This window comes from Haliotis asinina, chromosome 2 (genome assembly GCF_037392515.1).
Source record: "Haliotis asinina isolate JCU_RB_2024 chromosome 2, JCU_Hal_asi_v2, whole genome shotgun sequence".
In the NCBI taxonomy this organism is placed as follows: Eukaryota; Metazoa; Mollusca; class Gastropoda; order Lepetellida; family Haliotidae; genus Haliotis; species Haliotis asinina.
In genome coordinates, this window is record NC_090281.1 from 15,948,229 (window position 1) to 15,973,632 (window position 25,404).

A 25,404-nucleotide genomic window follows, 5' to 3' on the forward strand; every position below is an offset into this window, starting at 1 on the left:
TCTTACAGGCATTACAAACAAGGTGAACTCTTTGCTTATTTTTTGAGACAATAGGAAAAGGGTAAAACAAATTTTGAAAAGATTTTGGAGTAAAACAATATCTCCAATATCACTTTACAGTAAATACAAAAAGATGCTAGACAACATGATCGTAATTAAAACGTACTCACAGAATTATTCTTAAATAAATATGATATATTTCTGAAACATGGTAAAATATCCCTTCTAAATAATAAAGCTGATCAACATGTAGAAACATACTTTCACCGCAGACAAAGTTGGTTATTGCATTTATCATAAACTGGGAGTCAAAAAATTGAAACAATTTAAAAAAACCAATGGGGGTGTTTCTTCGGTTGAGCATTTGATTTTATTGTGGCTAGTTACACCAAGCATATATCAGGTAACACAGAAGGCAGTGCATCATAAGCAGAAATGCATAAAACATTCATTAATATCAATTATGACAAATTCAAATCAATATTCAAGCAATCTTGATCCAGTATAACATACAAGAAAACATAAAAATATCATAACTTTCATAAAACTGAATATATATCCAAATACACCGTAATAACTAAACTAAGCAGATCTATCCTACTGGCATTGATAGGAGATACGTATTTACCAGTAATAACAACATTGACCTATCCTATAAGTGGTCAATACGGAGATATTTACCGGTAATAACACACATCTACATGTATTCCACAAGCATTCATACGGAGATATTTACTGATACTAACACTCTGTACATTTTTATGTTCCGCACCAAAACACACACAACTCACTCAAAGAATATGGTCATTAAAGTATGGTCTCCAAAAAGTCAGAACCAAAATGGTACTGATAATTATCAATATTTCGTAATTCATTCTTCCACATCCACAACAAAACCATTGTTCATGAAATCAATTTAACTGATACTTTTTAAACAAGTGCTTTTCGCATTATACCATATTCACATAACTATCTGAAGAACAAAATATATCCAAACATAATTTTGACACAAAAATCCTAAAACAAGTCAAAAACCAAGTTAACATAGCATACAGTCATTAGTCTACAAAGTTATTACTAACACTACAGGTGGTCTCCTGACCGAAACACCCACTATCCAAGAATGACATACAATAACTAGTTGGTGTTCTGATCATTGTGCCAAGTCAGCAAAATGAAGTCATCATTATTCCTACCTAACTTTATAGATAAACAGGGTTGATGAAACTATAAGGCTGCATAGAGTGCACACAGCTATGCAGTTGGTACATACAATGTATGACTAGTTGAACTTGAAGCATTAAACACCCACCTCCAAATTTTTCATCCCACCTGCATATGTTCAGTCCAAAACTTCAACATTAAGAATAAGACCTGACACAATGCAACTGAAAGAGCTGAAAGAACGTTAGCTTCTGTCCTTCAATAACCTTGCCTATAAAGGATTCACTTGTTAGGTTTGGTATGTTCACATGATCTTTTCATTGAAACCACACTATATTGTCAGTGTGTAACTATAGGTTCTGTTTCCAGTGCTTCCTATCAAAAGCCCTCAAAATCACTGGGCATATGTATTGTTCTGAAGTGAGCAAAACATATTCATCAAGACGACAGAGTCATGAGTATCACCAGCAATGGCAAAATATCCTTCATGAATAAGTCTACAAGTTCTGATGCCAAATGTTTTGGTGTGTTTAGGAAGGAACAGCATCAAAAGGTTTTAAAAGTTCTGCTCGTGAAAGGAGCACAACCACCAATTTCACTTGTTGCCATGGACACACCAAAATATTTTAATCAGAATATTTTAATCAAAAATTACAAAAAGGCACCAGTACACCACTCAAACAAGCTATGTGCAAAGGTTGCTGAAGAAATAGTGAACAGGTTTAGAGGTCTGCTCCGGAAGAGAGCACTACTACTAATATTAGTCTAAGTCAATATTGTTGCCATTGAAACACCCAAAATATTTTACTCAAAATACCTAAACTACCAAAAGGCACCAGTACACCAGAAGATCTATCTATGTGCCAATTGTGGAGAAAGAATAGTGACTGGTTTTAGAGTTCTGCTCTGGAAATGCCAAAAATATTTTAGTCTGAATTCCAAAACAACCAAAAGGCACCAGTACACCAGCAGTGCTATCTATATGCAAAGTGTGGTGATGAAGTGAGATATAAAGTTCTGCTTTGGAAAAGATAAATGTGCACAGACGTATGGAACACGTTGCAGGGGATAACTAAATAAGTATGTTTTGATTATTCTAATAGAAAAAGACACAAGACAATGTTCATTGCTGCCTATAATAATACAAGATTCAACAAAAATGGTAAAACCATAATTATTAATAAATAAATACTTATTGTAAGGGTTTGGATCAAGTTTGATCAACCAGTGACACATACTGTACTTAAAGTGCTATCATGCATATGCAGAAAATATAGTAACAAGGAAACTGAGGCAAGAATTCTTTCTTAAAAGCAAGCCATCGAAGCTATTCATAATTAGGAACAATAAACACACAAATTCAGATTTTGATCCATTATAATGAAAGTAGAAATACTCATCAGATAGAATACTACTTCCCTGACACACACAAAACAACATAAATTGTTCCCAAATCAAAACTGAAAGTCAGTTATCAAATCTTCTTTACAGTGATTTTAAAAACTAAAATATTTCTTCGACATACAAATATATATTTGTTTTTCAACAACAGGTGCACATGATGTATAAAGTTTTCTTCACAACTCCTCGTGATGTGAAGGGGATCATATATGTAGCTCTCCCTTTCAAGAGGCTTCTCACACAGTTACATGTCTAACTGTGTACATATAAAGACGAACATGTAAACTTTCAGAAAAATAGAGATGAAACGTAATCAAGTCTTTGATAGGCATTCTAGAAGTTGGAAGAACATGAAAATACTGAAGACATGTAACTCCTCAGCAAGATATTTTTCATCAAGAGTTTCAAATCTAGTTGAACTGCAATGCAGTTGTCATGAATCCTGACATTATGAGGTAAATGATTTCGTTGGATGCAATATTACAGGCCTATGACATAATAAGAGGGGTTCTTTTAAGTGAGACAACAAAACTGGATATGTGAAGGTGAAGGACATCGTAAATCTGTGAAGTTGTAATTTGACTTCCATAACCTGCGGGTTCTATCCTATCACTGTGTAATGATGAAACTTTAAGTCTGGAAGCCCAAGCTACCAGACCAATCCTGCTGGTTTGGTTTCTTTAGCTTGATTATATATAGCGTTTTTAAAAAACTTTGGAAAAAAAAATTTGTCTGTGTCAGACAGTCCAGTGACTGACAACATGAGCATCTATCTACAAACATAGGATACAACAACATATGGTTCGATGAGCCTGAACAAACACATAGTTAGTTGCCTTTTACGACAAGTATGTCACATTTCTAGTATTTACTCTTTTTCTTTATTTCTGCCTGCATCAATAACCTTTATCTCTATCAGAGAAAACATTAGCGTCATCAAGGAAATTACATTAAGAAGATACAGCAATACACTATGACAAACAACTTTTCACTGTTATTAAAGTTTTTTTTATATACATGATGAAACTATACATTTTATCTTCATTAATTGCCTTCATCTCTAACAAACTGAAAACTGGTATGATCAAGGTAGTAACAAGATATTACAAAACACAGGGAACAAGGTAGTGAGCTCCTCCATCAAGTGTGATACCATCAAGCATGGGCTGTGACTGCAGCACTGCAGTGAGGGCAGGTGTGATGTTGCGATGCTGATGGTGTAGTCTACTTCACATGGGATCGCGTCCCTGATGCTGATGTTACCTGCAAACAAACACATACACATCCTTGTATTTGGGGTTTGGGTCACTTGAAACATTTGCTGTTTTATCCTTAATCACATGAACATCTGTAGAACATGACATTAAGTTATAAAAGGCATCTTTATCTGAAAGAGATATCATCACAGTGTTTACAATGTTTGTGTGATAGAACACACCTTGTTATTGGACAGGTAAACCTTGTCCAAAAAACACATGATGTCCAGAAATAAGACACCCTCAATAATCTCCAGGGTATATGTTACAATAAATCTCCATTATACCCTGAATGCATATACAGTTCGGCTCGATGATCTTATTACCTCCCTTTGAAGACTCTGCATTCTCACAGCCGCTTTTAACAACCGAGCAGTGGCTTCAAACATTATACCCATGTGGGAATTGAACCCGGGTCTTTATGAGTGATGAGTGAATGCTTTACCCACTAGACTACCACAATGCCCTTCAACCCAACCCTCTCTCATCATTCAGACTTTTTGGGAAATAACTAGGGCATACTTTGTTTTGGTGTTCTATTATCATATCTTTTAAACTGTATATAGACATGCTCAGTATATTTGGTACATTTGGAAAAAGGGATCAGTGCATTTGGGACAGGCCAAAATTGAACACAGGCTCACTGAAAGGGAGCTAACTGATGTCAAAGGGAGCCAACGTATTGGTTTTAGAATCACTTTATCACAAGCAGGGGTTGACCTGTAATGGGAAGACAAGGATGACACTCTCTGGTATGATGTTGTCCACAAATTAAGTTATACCCTTTGACCTACTACAGGATAGTGAAGCAGTGCTACTTCTGCCAAAACCTGGGGTGGTAGGGCAGTCTGGTGATTAAAGCGTTCACTCAGTGCACCGAAGACCCTGGTTTGATTCCTCACATGGGTACAATGTGTTAAGCCCATTTCCCAGGGAGTGAGTGAGTATGGTTTTGTGCCACTTATAGCAATATTCCAGCAATATTACCAGGGACACCGGAACCACAAGGCTACCCCACCACTCCCCCCGTTCCTGGTGTGTTCCCCACCATGATATTGCTGGAATACTGCTAAAAGCAGCATAAAACTAAACTCATTCTACCACAACACAACCTGCCTTCCTTTTCTCACCTTATCCATGATAACTTTCTCTGTGATATCTGATAAGTCAGTAGCAAACAAGGCAACATGGGTCTGCCCGAACACCTGCTGCACCGTGCCCTTGTGGGTGGATATCTTTGCTCTTGCCATGGGCTTGACCTTGGTGCCAACCCTGAAGTCAAACAGATCATCACAGCTTCGCTAATAGCTACAAACTGAGACAGATATGAATGTTGTTGTAGAAAGAAATATGTCACACGATAGGTTCTGTATTTGTGTAAAACATCCACAATAAGTTAGCATACAGTACATTACACTTATAACACACCCTACACTTATGACATACCCTACACTTATAACACACCCTACACTTATGACACACCCTACACTTATGACACGCCCTACACTTATGACATACCCTACACTTATAACACACCCTACACTTATGACATACCCTACACTTATAACATACCCTACACTTATAACACACCCTACACTTATGACACACCCTACACTTATGACACGCCCTACACTTATGACATACCCTACATTTATAACACACCCTACACTTATGACATACCCTACACTTATAACATACCCTACACTTATGACACACCCTACACTTATGACACGCCCTACACTTATGACATACCCTACACTTATAACACACCCTACACTTATGACATACCCTACACTTATAACACACCCTACACTTATGACACACCCTACACTTATGACACACCCTACACTTATAACATACCCTACACTTATAACATACCCATGGATCAATTAACCCTAGTTCTCTACAGCTGTAGTTTCACAATAATTTCACTAGTTGGCACTTGCTATATCATGGCAAACTGTAAATGTTTATGAACACTTTAAAAAACACATAAAAATCATCAAACATGTTTGGTGTTGATGTAACAGCTTCTGATCCTCACACGTACCATGTGATGAATACAAACTTGACTGTGACGATATCATCGACGACATCAGAAACCCTGTACAACGCATACATGGCATTTTCTGGCTCAAGACAGGCCTTCAGTTCATCAAGCCCTCCTTCCCCTTTCTCATAGCTGTCTATTGGTCCCTTAGGGCTGCAGTCTCTGTACTGGGCCACCATCCACCTCACTGGTAGCTCGTCATTGCGAACCTCAGCAATGTCCTCATACACAGAGTCAGAGACTTCCACTGCAGACCCTTCCTTTGGTACAGCATTCACCCCAAACTTGTTGGTGGGGCCTCGTTTTGGAAGTTGGGAGGCAGTGAACCCTCGTTCCTGTCGGCCCTCCGTGCTCTCAATGACCTTGGACTTGGTTCCTGATGTCTCTTCAAGCTGGGACAAAATAGTGGATGATATGACTGAACTACACATTAGAAGACAGGGCTCAATTTTGTGTCTTGTTACTTGTACTGGTTCAACCCAATATTAAAAAGTGCAATCTAGCTATGAGTCTAACTTGAACAAGGTGCAAGTCAATGTTTCAGAACTATTTCAACAATAAACCTAACATTATAAGGGTAAATGTGTCAGTTCATTTTTCTTCTGAACTCGCAAAACTGCTATTCATAAACACATCTAGGCTATGACAGCTCTTGCATTAGGGATCAGCTGAGTCTCCATGTTGCTATGATTTCATGGGTACCACATCACGGAAATGTGTTTATGAGCATCAAAACCTCTGATGTTTTGAAAAGCTACGTTGGAACTGGAAAGTGGATGGTACAACTAGGTCTTTATCTTTGGCTGCACATAGTGCAAGTAGGTTAACATTTCTTAAATCATGTCCTGAAAAATGCATCAAGAAGACTGTCACAGTTGCCACACAACACCAAGGTTGCCTTGTTTAACACAGTTGGCTTGCAGACACATTGCAATCGTCAGCTAGTTTAACACATTTGTTATTTAAGACACAATGCAATGGTCATCCTGATGTACACAGTAGCAATGAAGACACAAATGGAATGAGTAGTGTGGCAAGTATGAAGTCATGTAAGGTTTATTTGTCATCTAAGGTTTATTTGAAGCTGTCATTGTCTATAGTTTTAATTCAAGTAGTATCCTTTTTAAATGTTAGTCTATGATTTTTAGATGTTGCCTAGTCCATTGCAGGTATAAGGGGTGTCAAGAGATTGTGTCATAGCTTGTATTGTGCCCTTTGACTTGTTTGACCCTTGTGTCGATTGGTTCTTTTAAAACACAAAATACTACTTCACTTCAATTCAACCATCTCAGAGGAACAGACAACTAACACCTCAGATCTAAGGTAGGAACAATGTTTCAAGTATTGAATATATGTGTCTGTCAATAAAGATACAGATCCCACAACCCATAGTCAGTGTCTGGTCATCAATATGTGCATTCACATCCCATTTACAGTAGTATGTTTTGACATTGTTGGAGTTGAGACACATATGCCTTTGACCTTGAGTCCTGAGCCAGCTGAATGTGACCTCCAAACATATGATGTTTCAAGCTTTACCTTCTGCAAAATCTTGCTGTCCTCGATATCTTCCCGGCTGCTCGTCTCCACCATACTGTGGTAGGGGTTGAACCGCTCTACTACGCTGCCGTGCACCACACCAAAACGACCCTTCTTTGTCACAGGAACTTGGTCACCTATCCTACAATATATACTGTTTGTTGCAACTTTTGTAACTTGTTAATGCAACTGTCCAAAATATTGTAGGTGTAAATTCCAGTAGCCATGGTTGATAACATGAACACCTCCCTCGATGTCGCTGGGTGACTGACTTGGATGGTTGTTTAACACCTCACTCAGCAATATTCCAGCTATATGGGGGTTGTCTGTAAATAAACAAGTCTGGACCAGACAATCCAGTGATTATCACCTTGAGCATCAATCTACACAAATGGGATAAGATGATAAGCTGACAAGTGTCAACAAGCCTGAACACCCAATCTTGTTAGTCCCCTTTTACGAAAAGCATGGGTTTCTGAATACCAGTTCTAATATGTACTTCCAAAACGTGTGTTATAATGAGGGGGAGACAACTAGATGGCCACGTTGTCACACCAATAAAATATCTAATGAGGGCAGGTTGTGGAGCATCTTACAATGAAGTAAGGTTGAATAATCATCTGAAAAAGGCCATGTGACCATATTAATGGAATGTTTGAAATTAAACTGAGTTGTATACTCACCAACGAAAGTAGACAAACTTGACTGTGGTGGACATATCAAACTTGGTCTCGTATCTAGCCAGGGCATACATGACCCGATCATCCTCAAGGTATTCTGCCAGCTGCGACGTGTCCTGGCCAACTGCCACCAGCTCCAACCGGTTTGGATCACCCTGTATGTGCCCGACAACCAGAAACAGGTCGCCTGTGTCATCACACCGAACGGACTTCATGGCTTCCTCAAATGTGGCCCCATCTACAAACTCAGCTTCTGTGCTCATCCTTGCAGTTGATCCTAAAACCATGAACAGTTGCTGAAATAACTTCAGTGTTGTATTACAAAACAAGCCACATAGCTGAATGAGTGTGAGTGAGTGTGAGTGAATGAGTTTAGTTTTACTCCGCTTTTTAGCAATATTCCAGCAATATCACAGGAGGAACACCAGAAAATGGGCTTCACACATTGTACCCATGTGGGGAATCGAACCCGGGTCTTCGGCGTGACAAGCAAACGCTTTAACCACTAGGTTACCTCACCGCCCCCCACATAGCTGAAGAGAAGGATGGTCACTTATGCGGATGACAACAACATTCATAAGCCTATGATAAACTAAAGAATTAAGACAGGTCACAACATCACAGACACCTTGTGGATCAGAATCCAGATCTATAATTCAAGCTAATTCTTTCTGTCATTAGGTATTGACTCCTGTGTAATCATGTAAAATGCATGGAGGATATCTACCATGTCTACTGGAATTTGGAAGCAAATATGCAGTATAGACTGAAGCAAGGAAATGTAGCGATCTCATTCATTTTGTTTTGTTTATTTACCACTGGGGTTGAAATGGTACGCTCTCACCATGGCACACAGAATGTATTGCAGTAGAAGGTCTTCAGTTAATCTTTGCTAGTTTGAATGAAAAAACTGTTATTTTATGACTTAATAAAAATGATTGTACAAAAACTGAAAATATTGAACTTTTTGGAGTGTATTACCGAACCAAAGGCAAACTACTGCAGTTCTACTGTCAACGCTGTATACCTCTTCATCCCTAATCTAAATAGCTGCAGTCTGTAAATAACAGATGTGGACCAGACAATCCAGTCACGATAAATAATACAACTTTACGGATAACAATGGCTTGTTTGTTGTACAGAGCGACATTTCGGTATATATATCTTCAAGGGAAATAACAACAACCTAGTACTAGTATTGAGAAGTATGTATACATAGTGTTGTTATACAACAACAATAGCATGTGACTGAATGCGGCATACATGGATATGGCCAGTTGCAGAGAAAGTGGTCCAATGCAACATACATTAAAAGACTGTTGTTTCCACCCCAAGGGAGATCTCAGCCCCCGCCAAAAAAACAGTAGAATCTGTACTTTACTGACAAAATGTAATATATCATATGTTGCAATTTTTCACAGCTGAAATGTTCACACCTCTGTAAATTTTTATCAAAATATATTATATTAAAAGAGGGGCGGCGAGTAGTCTAGCGGTTAAAGCCTTCACTCATCACACAGACGCCAAGTTTAACAATACTCCAGCAATGTCATGGTGCAGACACCACAAAACTGGCTTCACATATTGCACCCATGTGGGAAATCGAACCCGTGCCTTCGGCGTGACGAGTGAACGCTTTAACCACTAGGTTTCTCCACAGACTTGACAGGGTGGAGGGACATTTTGAAAACGGTCAACCCTCAGACACAGAATGTCCAACACTGGTAACTAATCCCTTACACTGACCTGTTGAAGTATCAAAGTTGTCTATCTGAAGCCATGATGGTTCTGTTCATGTTCCAAACACTTGCATCAGTACTGGATAAGCGAGTGAGTGAGTTTAGTTTTACGCTGCACACAGCAATATTCCAGCTATATTGTGAGTCTGTAAATACAGTCAAGTCTTGTTAATCCGACATCATCCGTTGCACTCCAAACTGTTGGATTAATGAGGATGTCGGACTAAATATATGAGAATAAGTTACGTTTATGCAATTTGTTAAAAACGCCGATTGTCGGATAGTGGAAGTCAGATTAATGAGACTTGACTGTAATTGAGTCTGGACCAGACAATCCAGTGATGAACAACATGAGCATCAATCTGCGCATTTGGGAACCAATGACATGTGTCAACCAAGTCAGCAAGGCTAAGCACCCGATCATGTTAGTCGCATCGTATGACAAGCACAGTCGCCTTTTATGACAAGCATGGGTTGCTGAAGGCCTGTTCTACCCTAGACCTTCACGGGTCAGTAGTGGATAAGTGTCCTCATTAATTCAGATCAGGGTATGACAACACCCTGCCACAGTTTGGCCAGGCTGGTCACATAGCTAGTGCTGTTTGCCTGGCTGTCAGGTGTTCATCACCACAAACTGATGTTCTTAATGCAAAGATTAGCCTGCACTCCTCACTAGCTTTTTTCACACTGCAGGATTTTTTTCAGACCAGTTTCTTGTTGTACAGACAATGCTGCTCTATATCACACTATACTTCATAAGAGGAAGAAATGAGGCACCATTGTGTGTTGACTGAAAGATTCAAAGTCCAAATATTTTTATTTCAATTTTGATTTCTATCTTGCTTTTTTCGGTTGAAGGAAGTCATCCAACTATCTCATTAAATATCATAACTACAACATAACCATCAAAACATGATGTAAGCCAATTATAAGAATCGACTGATGCTCATGTTGTTTGATCACTGGATTGACTGGTCCACACTCCATCATTTACTACCATAATATAGTTGCAATAATTGCTCAGTGCGACGTAAAACAGTCAAATAAAAAAAATAAAAACACCTTTGATAGAAAAGAAACAAAAGCACATAAGATAATGTTGTGTAGGTTTATCCGAGATCAGGTTTCTAGAAAGAGAAAAGTCAGGTCATTTTCTCATTCAAATAAAGCATCTTTCTGCCTGGCATTTGCGCATTTTTAGGGTGTGTTTGTCCGAAAAGTACAACTTTAACTGGTTTGACCTTGCATAGCGTTACTTCATAGGCTGTTATCTTCACTTCAGACGGGGTTTGAAATTATTTGACAGCGTATCTAAAATAACCTCAAAACATTTCATAGAGGGATAGACATGCTAGACATCTAAAAAAGGGTTGTGTGTTGAAGAGCTTCCTGTTTTCAAGAAAGATGGACTTTTATTTCTTGAATCCTGTCTGCAGATACAAATCTGGGCTGCACTTGGCGTGTTGTTGTTTCCAGGGCATGGCACAAGCAATATCTCAATGAAACTCTGTTAATTTGGTTCTTGTTTAACACTTCAGTTGGCAATATTCCAGCTAAGTGGCAGTGGTACGTTAATAATCAATTCTGGACCAGACAATACAGTGATCAACATCATGAGGATTAAACTACACAGTTCCAATACAATGACAAGTGTCAACCAAATCTGGACAATCCAGTGACTGACATCTACGCAATAGGCATGTATTGCCTGCATCCTTAATCAACTGATCCCCATAGTCACCACATGTGAGTGAGTGAATTTAGTTTTGCACCACACTCAGCAATATTAAAATTAAGAGGCAGTAGTTTGTAAATAATCAAGTCTGGACCAGACAATGCAGTGATCAACAGCATTAACATCAATTGGGAACCGATGACATGTGTCAACCAAGTCAGCCTGACCATCCAATCCCATTAGTCAATTTTTACAACATGCATGGGAGTGACTTTAGATCTACGCCACACTCAGCAGTATTCCAGCTATATGGCGGTGGTCTGTAAATAACTGAGTCTGAACTAGACAATCCAGCATGCAACAGAATGAACACTGATGTGTCAACCAAGTCAGCCTGACCACTGGATCATGTTAGTCAATTCTTATGACAAGCATGGGTTACTGAAGATCAATAATTTTAATAATTATTCTAACTCGGATCTTCACAAGACTCACCACTTATGACATACATTGGCTGTTGACATTGGTCAAATCAATGGCAAGAGTCAGTTTCTGACAAAACCATAAAATGGCCAGTGGGCTGTTAATTATGCTACTAGTGTTACTTTATTCAACAGGACTGATGAATTGAAACATTCCTGTACATGCATGTATTTATAACAACTGATTCACAATATACAAATTGTTCTGATACTCAAGGCAGGGAGGATTCCAATTTGTGACAGAATACCCTTGAAATCTATTCTATATGTGCTTGCCACACTGTTTGTGACAGAGCCAGCTGGTGCCTGTCCATAAAGTATACACATCCACGTTGACAAGACACAGATCCAACTGATCGGCTGCTTACAGTGTCAACACAGAGCCTCTACAATAAGCCTTACAACATCTGTATTTTGTCACTGGTAGTGAGGTAGCCTGGTACTTCAAACTGAAGAACTGGGTTCAATGCCCTACATGGGTAAAATGTGTGAAGGACATCTCTGGTGCTGCTGATGAGGTGTTGCAGGAATATTGCTAATAGCAGCATAAAACTGAACTCACTCATTCACTAATCCCTTACTATAATTTCTCTATGATGGAAGGTCTGTTAACATATTTTAAAGTGTACATCTTTGAAAATACAAATAAATATACAGTCCTGTAGATTATTTACATATGCAGACATGCAATATTATTCTAAATTTGAGCATGTTAATTTAGTTTCCTTCTTTTATTATACTATGAGGCTACAGTCAGGACTGATAAGATCAATTCTGATGATTTGCTAAAGAATTCACTGTATTATAATACTGAAGGAAAACAATATATTGGATGCAAATCAGAATGATTGAGATGGATTTTATGTTGATTTTAGCAATATTCAAGCAATGTCACAGCAGGGGACACCAGAAATGAGCTTTACACATTGCACCCATGTGAGGAATCAAACCTGGATCTTCATCGTGGCCAGCAAACACTTTACCACTAGGCTACCCCACCACTCCATAGATACAAACAGTCTTACATCTAGGGTTGAGCATTGGTTAACAATCTCACATCTAGGGTTGAGTATTGGTTAACAGTCCTACATCTAGGGTTGAGCATTGGTTAACAGTCTTACATCTAGGGTTGAGCATTGGTTAACAATCTCACATCTAGGGTTGAATATTGGTTAACAGTCCTACATCTAGGGTTGAGTATTGGTTAACAGTCTCACATCTAGGGTTGAGTATTGGTTAACAGTCTCACATCTAGGGTTGAGCATTGGCAAATAAATTGTATTGCAATACACTGTGATTCAGGCACTTGTATTGCAATACACTGTGAATTCAGGCACTTGTATTGCAATACACTGTGATTCAGGCACTTGTATTGCAATACACTGTGATTCAGGCACTTGTATTGCAATACACCTGTGATTCAGGCACTTGTATTGCAACCCACTGTGATTCAGGCACTTGTATTGCAGTACACTGTGATTCAGGCACTTGTATTACAGTACACTGTGATTCAGGCACTTGTATTGCAGTACACTGTGATTCAGGCACTTGTATTACAACTCACTGTGATTCAGGCACTTGTATTGCAATACACTGTGATTCAGGCACTTATATTGCAGTACACTGTGATTCAGGCACTTGTATTACAACCCACTGTGATTCAGGCACTTGTATTGCAATACACTGTGATTCAGGCACTTGTATTGCAGTACACTGTGATTCAGGCACTTGTATTACAATACACTGTGATTCAGGCACTTGTATTGCAATACATACTGCAATATACTGGAACTAAAGTGTTCAATAGTGAGACTGATTGTAAATGCAGAACTACTTTCAACAACTAAGGCCCTGAAAATAAGTGTTATAGTTCTATTCACAGAAATTTCAAAATTTGGTTGGATAGTGATTCTATTCTCTTTTACATACATTTTATTGCATGTCAAGTAGGCTCTTTTGTCAATGAATTAAGAAAGAAAAGATCAATTGTGACTGAAGCTCTCTGAATGTTTTTACCTTAAACCATACAGATAATAACAAAACTTTATTACCTGTCTGAGGAAGATACTGCAATGTAATATTTTGATGGCAATATGACACTAGTGTAATAATGCCTAACATATGACGTCATTATGCTTACAGTTGACGTCACAATGCTAATGCCGCTGTCACAATAATATTAATAACACTTTACTCGACTCACACACTGTATTTTAACACAATGAAAATACAACATCTACTCCCCATGCTTGTCACAAAAGGTGACTATGCTTGTCGTAAAAGGTGACTAACGGGATCGGGTGACTTGGCTGACACATCATCAGTTCCCAGTAACGCAGATAGATGCTCATGTTGTTGATCACTGGATTGTCTGGTCCAGACTCGATTATTTACAGACCGCCGCCATATAGCTGGAATATTGCTGAGTGCGGCATAAAACTAAACTCACTCACTCACTCGGACCTATGAAACAAAAACTAAGAAATCTGACTTAAGTTAATATGCAGTTTTTACATTTCAGTATCTATGTCTCTTTATTCTAACCACATTAGAGACATCCTGTTGATATGTTTCAACCATTTCAGGTGAGTTTTATAGAAATAATGACTCCCTTACTTTCCAAAACAAATGCTTCTCATTCTAGGAAAGAAAATAATGTGACTTTCCTGGCTGACAGTCATGATAAATATCACAGCAAATGGCTGCTCCCTTCACATGAATTTATTTCTTCTTTCATGTACGTTTTTGCAAGTGCTGGATGTTTTAAGATGTCTATCTCTCCAAAAGAAGAAGGAGTTGCTACACCATCTCTGCTGGTACAAAAAACATGGGAGTCGAATAGACCCATAGAGTGAAGAATGTCAATATCGCTCTTTAACATAGCACTTAATGCCTAAAATTCATACATGAATACAAGGTACCTTGGCCAATCAAATGAGCTGTAATTATATCTATGAAACATGACATTTTTTTACTTATTTGTTGATTTCCAAGGGTAGATGTACCATCTATGTCTGTTTATGTTCCCTGGGCACCTCAATGTTAACTTTGAATTGTTTGAAGGAAGGGTACAAATCTTTTTGTAACCATGGCCATATTTTCAGACAAGAAAAACAGATTTACAGTTATCTCCCTTCCATCAATCTGCATTCACCAAACATCGGTAACTTCTGTACGTCATTCGTGATTCAATGTTATTCATGTTAAAGAATTACTAACACAAAATACCAAATGAATTCAGCATTCCCTGCATGGGGTATGCCAAAAATAATACAAACAGAAGAGCTGTCAGCCAATCAAAAAATGACATGTATGTGTGAGGTAAAATAAGTGAGTGAGTGAGTTCAGTTTTACGTCGCACTCAGCAGTATTCCAGCTATATAGGTGAAGGTTTGTAAATATTTAAGTCTGGACCAACCAATCCATTGATCAAAAGCATGAGCATCGATCTGTGCTACTGGGAAGTGATAACATTTAAGTGTCAAAGATTGCTGAATTCAACTCAAAGATTCATGATATTAAATACCACAAAACAGTGTCAGGGTTAGGTTTAAAATCAATGATCACAAATTTGGAATGAGCCCATGGGAAAGTCACAGTTCAGAATAAACTGTGCCACAAGTAGGGGCTCACACTATTTTCTCAAATTTATAGGTTAACTTCATGGTTGAAATGTCTAGCTGAATAATATTTATACATGACAATTACAAATAAATAATACCATCTAGTTACATGGACTTATTGTTACATTTTACTAATTTATTGATAGATGAATGAATGTCAGTGATTGTCACTCCATGGCTCCAGGGTGCAGCGAAGTATTTCCACCAAAATGTGTGCATGTTAATGTGTATAATAACCTTGCATGCCAATGTAAGACTCCACTCATGTCCCTGTTTTCCAAGGCAACTAGCCATGGGATATAAGACAGATACAGGGATTTATACAGTATACACCACTGCTGATAACACTATCTCACAGATTACATACACATTCCTGCATCATCAGTCAAAGCGTTCTTTGATACTGGGAACAAGATTTCAACGTCAGTGTGACTTTGTTAAGGACTCAGCTTGACCTATAGTCTTGTTACTCTCTGGGAAAGTAAAGACTATTTTTTGCGTGCGTGCGTGCGTGCATGTGCATGCATGCAAGCATGTGTCCCAGATTTTTAAAAATGGGACCAGAGTGAAATCTGTGTAACCTACTTCATGTCTAGCATCATTTGATGCACTGCATTAGACTTTCAAGAATTTCAATAATATCAAAATATTCTACCTAATACAAAGTATCACGGTGATGGAAGATGCACCATGGAAGACCATCAAGAATGTGTCTAGACTCCTCTTCAGTATATTTATTTATTTATTTATTTATTTATTTATTTATTTATTTATTTATTTATTTATTTATTTATTTATTTATTTATTTATTTATTTAGTTTTTGTTGTTGTAAAATATATTCATTTCAGAACCAGCCATTACTCTACCACCAAAAAAACTAAGAGTGACACATTGCAACTGAAGGAAAGAAAGCTCCCGCTCATTATCATGGGAGTGCAAATGAATAAAAACCCTTATGTATTTTTGACATTACACATTCCTGAGAATGTGGAGACGGTCTGAGCAAGCAGGAATGATTACCGAGGCAGGTTGTGTAAATAAAATCTTCAAACAAAACATAATAAATAGCATCCCATATAACACAAACAAATACAGTATGAACACGGCAAACACATCAACTGTGTTTTGTGATTTCTTAAATGTCTTAAACATTTGTATCAAAGAATAACCATTTATGGTTAGTGTTCAGCCTCATAACACTTATGCATTATAAGTATGCTTTACACTGAAAATATCACTGAATAACCTATTAAATAGAGTTCATCCTAAAATATATAACAATGTTGTACACATTCAACATCTTCAAACATTTCTTAAAATTGTTGATACATATGTTACTTTGTGAAGTGCATAAGATTATGTTGAGTAAATGTTAATGTAACAAACTGTTTATATATTCTGGGTGATATATTGCATATAGCATGTAGGCAATAAACTGTATATAGCATACTCTTGGCAATATGTTGTGTATAGCATACTGTAACTTAGATGGTAAGTGCTTATTGCATACTTAATGAAATAAACTGTGTGTGGTATGGCATACAGTAAACTGCTCTCAACATATTGACAAACTGACATTACACCCATGTTACAAACAATATCATTTGAAAACATCCGTAGGACATACATGAATACAAACTATAGTAGACCGTAGATACAGTGAATAAAAAACACAATATTGCAGTATACCAAGTCATTGTATTATTTAATCATGCCAGCACATCCTTAAGGAAAGATAACATCCACAATACTTACAACACAGTTTCTACTTTAACAAGATCTGCCTCATCGACGTACAACAACGTCGATGATAGGATATTCCTTGTTCCTGTTTCCGAGCTGTCCTCAGAGAGAACGCGGAGTAATAAGCATCACGAAATTGTAATGATGTCGCGCGAGTTCACGCGTTTTCTCGTGATAGTGGAGTTTTTGCCCCGTCTAGACTCTCTGTCATTGACCGTGTAAGAAAACTGGCGAAGTCGAGCGGAAATCTGGCATTCTTACTCAGCCCATCAGAAACCAAACAAGAAAGAACAGTCAGTATTCATTAAAACCTTCTTCCAGAGACTACACTCTCGCGGCTGTTATGATATAATGGAAAGACAAGACTGTTTTATGTCATATGTCAGAGACTTCACGGTTACATCTACATACCTTAATCAGAAAGGAGTCAGTGGTTGTTTTCCGTGTTCAGTTGCTGCAGTGTGAATGAATCACCACGCCCCACAGTAACCGGAAGTAATTGGATTGCCGGGTTATCAGAACTCCGTACTGCGACATGTAACTGATCTTGTAACAACATCACCCAACTGTGAACGCTGTGTCAGAGCACATGTGACAGTTTCCACGTTCGTTATCATGTCAGAGAAGTGTTGATGTTGGTCTCTCTTGTCCGTTACTATCGTGACTTGTCTTATCATTTGTTTTGTCTGGGTTTGTTTGGATTTTTAATAGATAAAATGTAACCGAAATGTAATGGGTTTGATTTATACATGTTCAGAATATATTAGATTTGTTATAGGTACCTATCAAGACATGAGTTGTCTCCCTTTGACTACACTCCTTATGGCCGTTCATTCACACATTCTTCTCGTGTTTCAAATAGTATAAAGATGATTTTGCTATTGTCAGAGGTCAAAACTTCCGTTGACAGCTATGCAGCTATGAGAAACAAACGTCTTTAAAACCTTTTTTTTCGTCATTTTGTGAATTAGATCTATATATTGAATATTTTTCTTTTAGTTTGATTTTCTTAAATAACAGTGTTGTATTTTATGAAACACACTGACTGTTCGTTACTTGATGTTTTTTACATATTGTTATTAGGGTCGCTATATATAGCGCCAAGTTCCAGCAAGGCTTCTGACAAGAGCTTTGTTTTTCCCTTAATCACAGAATTTCAATAGCAGCAGCCCTAGGTTCCCATTATCAATCTCCCTGGGGATCATACAACACTTGAAAGCCAATAGCGGTACTGAGTTAATGTGGCCTTCCCATCCTTACAAGGTACCCATTCACAGCTGGGTGGACTGGTACACACAGTACTTTGTCCATGTTTACAGCACATTGCTGTACCCACAACTAGGTACCGGTGTTAATTGGCACAGTCATGTGGCCAACATCTGGTCATCTTTTATTTGCACAAGGTTGCCTTTGGATCTTGTTTATAAGATGACATGTTCTGAAACTCAAACTACAGAAACATGTTCAGTTTGGAAGATGATCCAACAAAAAAAGATTTGAACATTGGGGATGTGTTGCTGATCATGTTTAAGTATAGTATACATGATTGTAGTATACCAGAGACCATATAATCTATTATATGGTCTCTGAGTATACACAGATGTTTTGCTGGGGTACACTTGACAGTCTGATGGCTGATTTCATCTGATTAAATTTCACATAGGAAATTGTGTTAATGGTATGACACTGTAGATTGTGTTAGTGATATGACACTGTCGATTGTGCCAGTAGTATGACATCCTAAACTGTGTTAGTGGTATGACACTATAGATTGTGTTAGTATCTCAACATCTTAGGTTGTGAAATAATAGGTCATGAAGATTGGATAATAAAACCAAATATGAATATAGAGGAAAAACTGGTCTCTTCAACTAAATATAAAAAACAGATACATTTTCAGTCTCAAATTTATTTCACAGAAGTATTATGACAAAACAACAAATTCATTGAAACAATCATAAATACTTTGTCTACGTAAAACCGTCAACACTTAATCTGTTTATATACAGACTAATAAAAGTTGGAGATGCAAAGAAGAGCAGTTGCCCACAATAGCAGCATCAACTGTCAAACTTCATTACTGACTCTACAGGGTAGTCTGCACTTCAATGACTGTTGAAACTCTAGTGACGATAAATCCATAGTTTTCATGACATTACATTTCACTTTGTGAGATGAAAGAAAATAATTACTGCTTGGTGAGAAACCATATGTTCACCTAAATTTGAAATGGGAAAGATGCAGAAATAATTGTCATACATAATCCCATGACAATCATATATTATCATTAAAACAACCAAAAACTGTTATGTCCTCCCAAAAGGACTAATAGCTTGTGAAGAAGGAAAATTGTTATGCAGAAATGTAGTATAAAAATATTACCTTTTTGGGCCGTCAAATCTACCCAAAATGATTGTCCTTTTTGAATTTTACAAGAGCAAAATGACATTCATTATTTAGGAACTCAAAATAATCTATCTCTTAAACCATTTAAAAACTTAAATAACTTCCAACCCTCTCTGAACCCAACAATCTACTTTTCTTTTCTCAAATAATACACCACAAATAATTAATGAGCACAAAGCATAGAATTAAGAAAAATCCTAATAATCATAACAGCTGAAGTGCTTACATGCATTAGAATTTGTTAACACTTAAGATTTTATTACCATCAAATTTTATGAACCCAGCATAGACATTTTGTGTGATTCTTGACACAATTTTTCTGTTTTGAGATCACAATGCTAAACAACTGAAAGCTGTTTGCTATTACATGTTTCTTTGACTTTAAACAACACTGATGATGGCACATTTACATGTAAAATACAATCAGTTCACAGCAAAAACCAACTTTACTACTGCACATCGGTTTCTGATACCCTATGACATGATAACGATATCATTAGTCAGTCCCCTTAAACGTACTGACTAGAACACTCACAAATATTTTGAATACACTGACAATGACAGTCGAGTGTATTTGTTACAGGACTGGACTGTGGCAACTCTGCTATCCCATCTTCTAATTCTGAGATTTGCATCAGTTAATGGTTTCCCAGTTTTACACAAACTGTTTTAGTTTTACACACACTACTTGTTCCATCACAAAATGCACATCAAGACTGGGCTCTTGACCATGGTGAGAGTCCTCCTTTAACAAAACTGCTGCAGTTTAACACACAGACTTCATGGTAACAGTCCCCCTTTAACAAGACTGCTGCAATTTAACAGACAGATCCCCATTGATGCTGGCTTTTCTCAAGAATTCACAAACACTCCTTTACAAAACCTATCGATTTTAGCTACATGCTTTATCCTTGTTCGAAATTTAAAAAACAAAAAACACAAAGAGTTTCTCTTTACAGGGAATGAACTACAAAACCAAAATATTCTGTTCCCAATGCATACTCAACAAAAGAAGTTGAGGACCAACCCATATTCAATAGTTAAGTATTATATGGATTATAACATGAACTATGAAATACTTTAACATGATATATTGGTTTGGTCCCTCACTTTTAGAGTTGAGTAAACATAACCCTTTCATTTCAAAAGTTCTCTACCAATTGTCCCTTATTAAATGTAAGTACAACAAAACAAATTTGTTCATTTCCCAGTTGACCCTATATGTTAAAGATTCCTCTACCCATGCTTTGTCAAACATTTTCTGTCTGAAGACCAACGAGAGGGACTTTTTACTGGCAAAACTTGCAAGTTTCCTGTTAAAAGCAACAGGTAAACTTCACATCATCACATCAATACTTTTGGAAACGAAGTGTTATACTGACTACCCTTTAGCCTGTTAAGACATACTGGTTACATACAAGGATAAAAAGCAATAACAAAAAGTAATATATAAATACATATAGGAAAGTAAACATGGACTCGATAGTGAATTAAACACCAATTCCACTGGCCAATAAATCTGCCGTTAGGCCAGACCAATTTTATTTCTTGTTTTACAGCTTTTTGTCTGCTGAAAACCCAAGGCAGGAGGGAAAAAAAATAAGAATAAAATCACCAATCAAAGTAATGTTCCATCTAAGTACTCAAACTAGTTTACTTTTGACAGGTTATGAAGTGTATATGGGGCAAAAAACAATCTAAAAAAAGATTTTCTTGTCAGTTTACATTTTTGGCCATTGAAAACATTAGGATTTTGGTTTTTGAGTGGGGAAAATTCACTTTTACTTTTTTTCAAATTCTTGAAAAAATACAGCAGACAGATCTGTAAAACAAGAAATAAAACAGGTCTGACCTAATGATGAGAATTTCTGTAGATCCTAATTTATCCAACTCCTGTGGGGCACCCATTATATACTGAACAGCAAAAGAAACGCTAAAAAATGAAATCTCATAAAGTAAGCCTTCATGCTTATGTCTTCCATCTAAAACCTCGACAAGGCAGTTGCGTTTCTTTTTCTGTACAGTATACAACCAGCTATGCAAAGGACAGTAAGAGAACCTTACCATAGTAGCATGTGTTAACAATTTATCAAAAGACATTCTTCCACGTATCCATAATGCAACCAGGTCATTCAAGACAGTGGAAGGAAGTCATTGTCCCAGCCAATGAGATCCAAATCTACCTGGAATATAAACCAAACAGATGTGATCAGGGTAAAGTGCCCTCTCAGATGGGAAAAATTCTTCTAGGTATCCATAAAATAAGCAAGTATACTAAAACGGTACCCTGTATATGAGGGTATATTACAAACATTCGTCCAAGTATCCAGGATATAACCAGAAAGATATCCTTTCTGGTGTACAGTATAAATATTCTTCCAAGTACCCAAGATATAACCAGAAACATATCCTGTCTTGGGGTACACCATAAATATTCAAAGCTTGTGAAGAAACCTTGAAAAAAAATAAAGGAACACTTGCCATTTAATGTGATCCCTTATTTTTTTCCCTCATATACAATCTAGTTGCTCAATCACTAATGACTTCCTTCCTAATATCAAAATTTCATCCTGCTCCTCTTTAAACAACCTATCATCTGTGTTTGTGTTTGACAATATGAATACATGTTCAAGTACTTTATAAACTTCAACAGTCACAGTGGTCTGTAGACAGAAATACAATACCACACATTGCACAGGATCATCTTAAAACTGAACTAATAGCTCAAACATTCCAAATGATTGGTCTGGTTTGGACATGATTATGAATTATACACCTAAATCTGGCATTTCATTTCAATGTTTTGGAAACAGCAGTCTTGAATGTCTGTTGTACAAAAAAGAATTGTCTATCAGAAATGTATCTATAACTTGAGATTTATACGTAAAATAGGCCAATATGTAAACCGATAAAAATCTAGCTAGGCCTTATACAATCTGGATGTTTAAAATGTTAAACGGAAACAGTACATCCCATTTAATATTCATTCATATATTTCCCCATAAAACTTGCATATCTACTATGTTTCTTAATAATAAGAAGGCATTGTTTTCATGTATACAGACATCACAAGCAGAAAAAAGGAATATTTCATTTCTGTCAAGCAGAAGCAAGCACTTAAATCAGATCTCAATCTACTTGTCCAGTATTTCATAATTAAGATCCCTCTGTGCCAGAATAAAATTATCATTACACATACGACAAGGCAATTTTCTATTCCATCAAGTAAAATGGTTAGTTGGAAATACATGAATATAAAATGTATAATCTGCATTTTTCACTTACGAATAATATTTTCAGAATCAACTGATTCTGTATCATATCTGAAGGTCAGAGTCTGATTGGCTCAAAATCAAACACATCTGTGATTTGGATACAGCAGTCATTGAGTGTATACCTGACTCGCTGATGTCATATTTTTGTGGTAAAACATGATTTTAATGACTATTCCTTGGTGCAGAGCACAAAGGCAAAGAAAAATAAAGTTTATTTTCAAAACAAAAGAGCATTTTCCTCAGTTTCAGTCAGACAAGAGACCCTTGTGGATACAATAATTAATAGCATTAAGCATTGATGCTCCAGGAAAATGCTTCCTGTAAATCCTTGAGTAAATGCCTTATGTATGAGACTTCTTAAAGACTTCTAAAAGTTCTAAGCCAACATAACTTCTAGACTGGTGACAACTAATCTTATAAGTGTTATTGAGGTGTTCTTCATCACCATTTCCTGTTATTTTACTCAGACAGATCAACTAGTTCGAAAGCACCAGGTCCTTGAAGCATACTGGGGTATACATACGAGTACAACGTGAGAGATGTTGAGGGCTGGAGTTCTGGTTTTACATGACAATGCTTCGTCTCACACCTTTTGATTGGCAAAGTCTGCAGTACATCAATGTGGCTTCAAAGAACTTCCTCATCCTCCATATTCACCTGACCTGGCCCCAAGCAACGTTCACCTGTTTCCAAAATCGAGGGAGCATCTCCATGGAGAATGCTATGCTGGTAATGACAAGCTCAAATCTGTTGACTAGTTGCTCTATATGAGTAAAATAACTTGAAACGCTTATGAAGAACACTGTCCAACAACACTCCTAAGATAAGTTGGTGTCACCACTCTAGGAGTTATGTTGGCCTAGAACTTTTTGACCAGCCCTCATATAAACAGAGATGTCTATTCAAGGATTTACAGCATAACCCTGCACTCAAACCGAGATTTCTGGGAAAATGTGAACATGGTTGAAACAATGGCAGACTTCATGACAATATGATGCGTGTATTTCCATGGCAACAAAGTTATGTACAAGATAGATGGATTCTGAAATATATATTTACAAGTGTGTACACAAAGTATGGACAATTGTGAAAAACTTGTCAGCACAAGAGCAGTAGAAACCAAAGGCAGACATGTTATGTCTTGTGAAATGGTGCAAGTATACAAGGGGCGATGGAAATGTTTGTAGCATCTACACTTCAATAATCATTCAAAAACAATACACATTGAAAAAATCAACAATTCTGGAAACAATTTCCCATATTGAAAGACTGAATTTTATAAATATATTTACAAATACATTCACATGCTTGGTTTCTTCTCACTATCACAAAGAATGGTACACAATCAACTGTAGTATCTTGACTTGGTGACATCAGAGTCTCCAATCAATATATGTTACTCAAAAGCAGTTAAGGAATGCAGAATACTTCATATTAATATGAAAACACGGTCTGTTCTTAAGTTGTTTTGAGGAATATGTAGCAGCAATAAAATTTCAGAGTCCCCCGACTTGATCCCTGATTGATCGCATATCTAGGTGATCAAAGAGATTGATTCACAACATCAGCATACTGAGTCTGGTCATCGGTGGAAGGACTCTAAATTATCACAATAAATTATGTCCATGTACTTAACCATCCTCTCTGACAGTGCGCAAAACAAAAGAAAATTACAGGTGTCTTTTTCCTTCTTTTCTCACGTAAATTTTTTCTAGAGATTCTTTAAAATCCTGATTGAGGATATTCCTTAATTTCGAACAAAATTGAAGAATGAATAAGTTAAGTATATGTATTTAATGTCCTGCTTATTGACCAAGAAGTGAATCTGGATGCTGTGTGATAACCAAGTACAGTATTTTGAGTATTCCAGCAAAGATAAGATGGCATTTCCCAGCAATCTTCAGTCTTGAATATGAGGAAATTGTCTCCAAAAGAATGAGGGATTTGATATCTGTTGACAGTAGACTGCAGCATCATTTGGCTATAAAGTTCTTCAACAGATCCATCGGTAGGGGGAATATGATGGTCGAGTTCTTCTCTGCTGAGATGGAGCCAAGGGTTTGGAGGTACCGGAGCTGGAGAGCTGCTGGCGAGTCCACCATGATGTCGGCAGCTTCCTTCAGAGCCCGAGACGCCTTTTGTTCTCCTTCAGCAGCAATCACCTGTCAGCAGAAAGCATAGTACATAAGTGCCAGGGTACCATCACATGAAATGAGGGGTAGCTTAGTGGTCGAACCATTTGCCTATCATGCTGAAGATCTGGGTTCAATTCCTCACATGAGTACAATGGATAAAGCCTAGTTCTGGTGGAATATTGCTAAAAATGGCGTAAAACTATACTCACTCATGAAAGGGTGAGGTTGCTCTAAT

At 37.3% G+C, this 25,404-nt stretch overlaps 2 protein-coding genes across 4 annotated transcripts in view; both read right to left on the reverse strand.

Moving 5' to 3' along the window:
- Positions 1 to 343: 343 nt before the first annotated feature.
- On the reverse strand, positions 344 to 17,840 carry LOC137273312 (uncharacterized). 2 transcript variants are annotated; one of them, XM_067805881.1, is made up of 6 exons: positions 17,765 to 17,840; positions 8,094 to 8,367; positions 7,411 to 7,552; positions 5,872 to 6,263; positions 4,952 to 5,093; positions 344 to 3,828 (listed from the first exon to the last, which is right to left on the reverse strand). In XM_067805881.1, exons 2-6 carry the CDS (start codon positions 8,351 to 8,353, stop codon positions 3,790 to 3,792), a joined length of 975 nt encoding a protein of 324 aa, XP_067661982.1. In that variant the 5' UTR covers positions 8,354 to 8,367; positions 17,765 to 17,840; the 3' UTR covers positions 344 to 3,789. The 2 variants fall into 2 exon arrangements, with proteins under 2 accessions (XP_067661982.1, XP_067661983.1); XM_067805882.1 differs by lacking the exon at positions 17,765 to 17,840 and adding an exon at positions 9,837 to 9,908 and having other exon boundaries at positions 348 to 3,828.
- A 1,406-nt stretch (positions 17,841 to 19,246) lies between these two features.
- The window catches only part of LOC137273313 (band 7 protein AGAP004871-like), a 101,723-nt gene continuing 95,565 nt past the window's right edge, over positions 19,247 to 25,404 (reverse strand). The window contains exon 8 of one of the 2 annotated variants that reach the window (XM_067805884.1): positions 19,247 to 25,196. In XM_067805884.1, coding sequence (XP_067661985.1) covers positions 25,008 to 25,196 — 189 coding nt within the window. In that variant the 3' untranslated portion in view covers positions 19,247 to 25,007. The remainder of the gene's footprint in view (positions 25,197 to 25,404) is intronic. The other variant, XM_067805883.1, reaches the window with a different exon arrangement.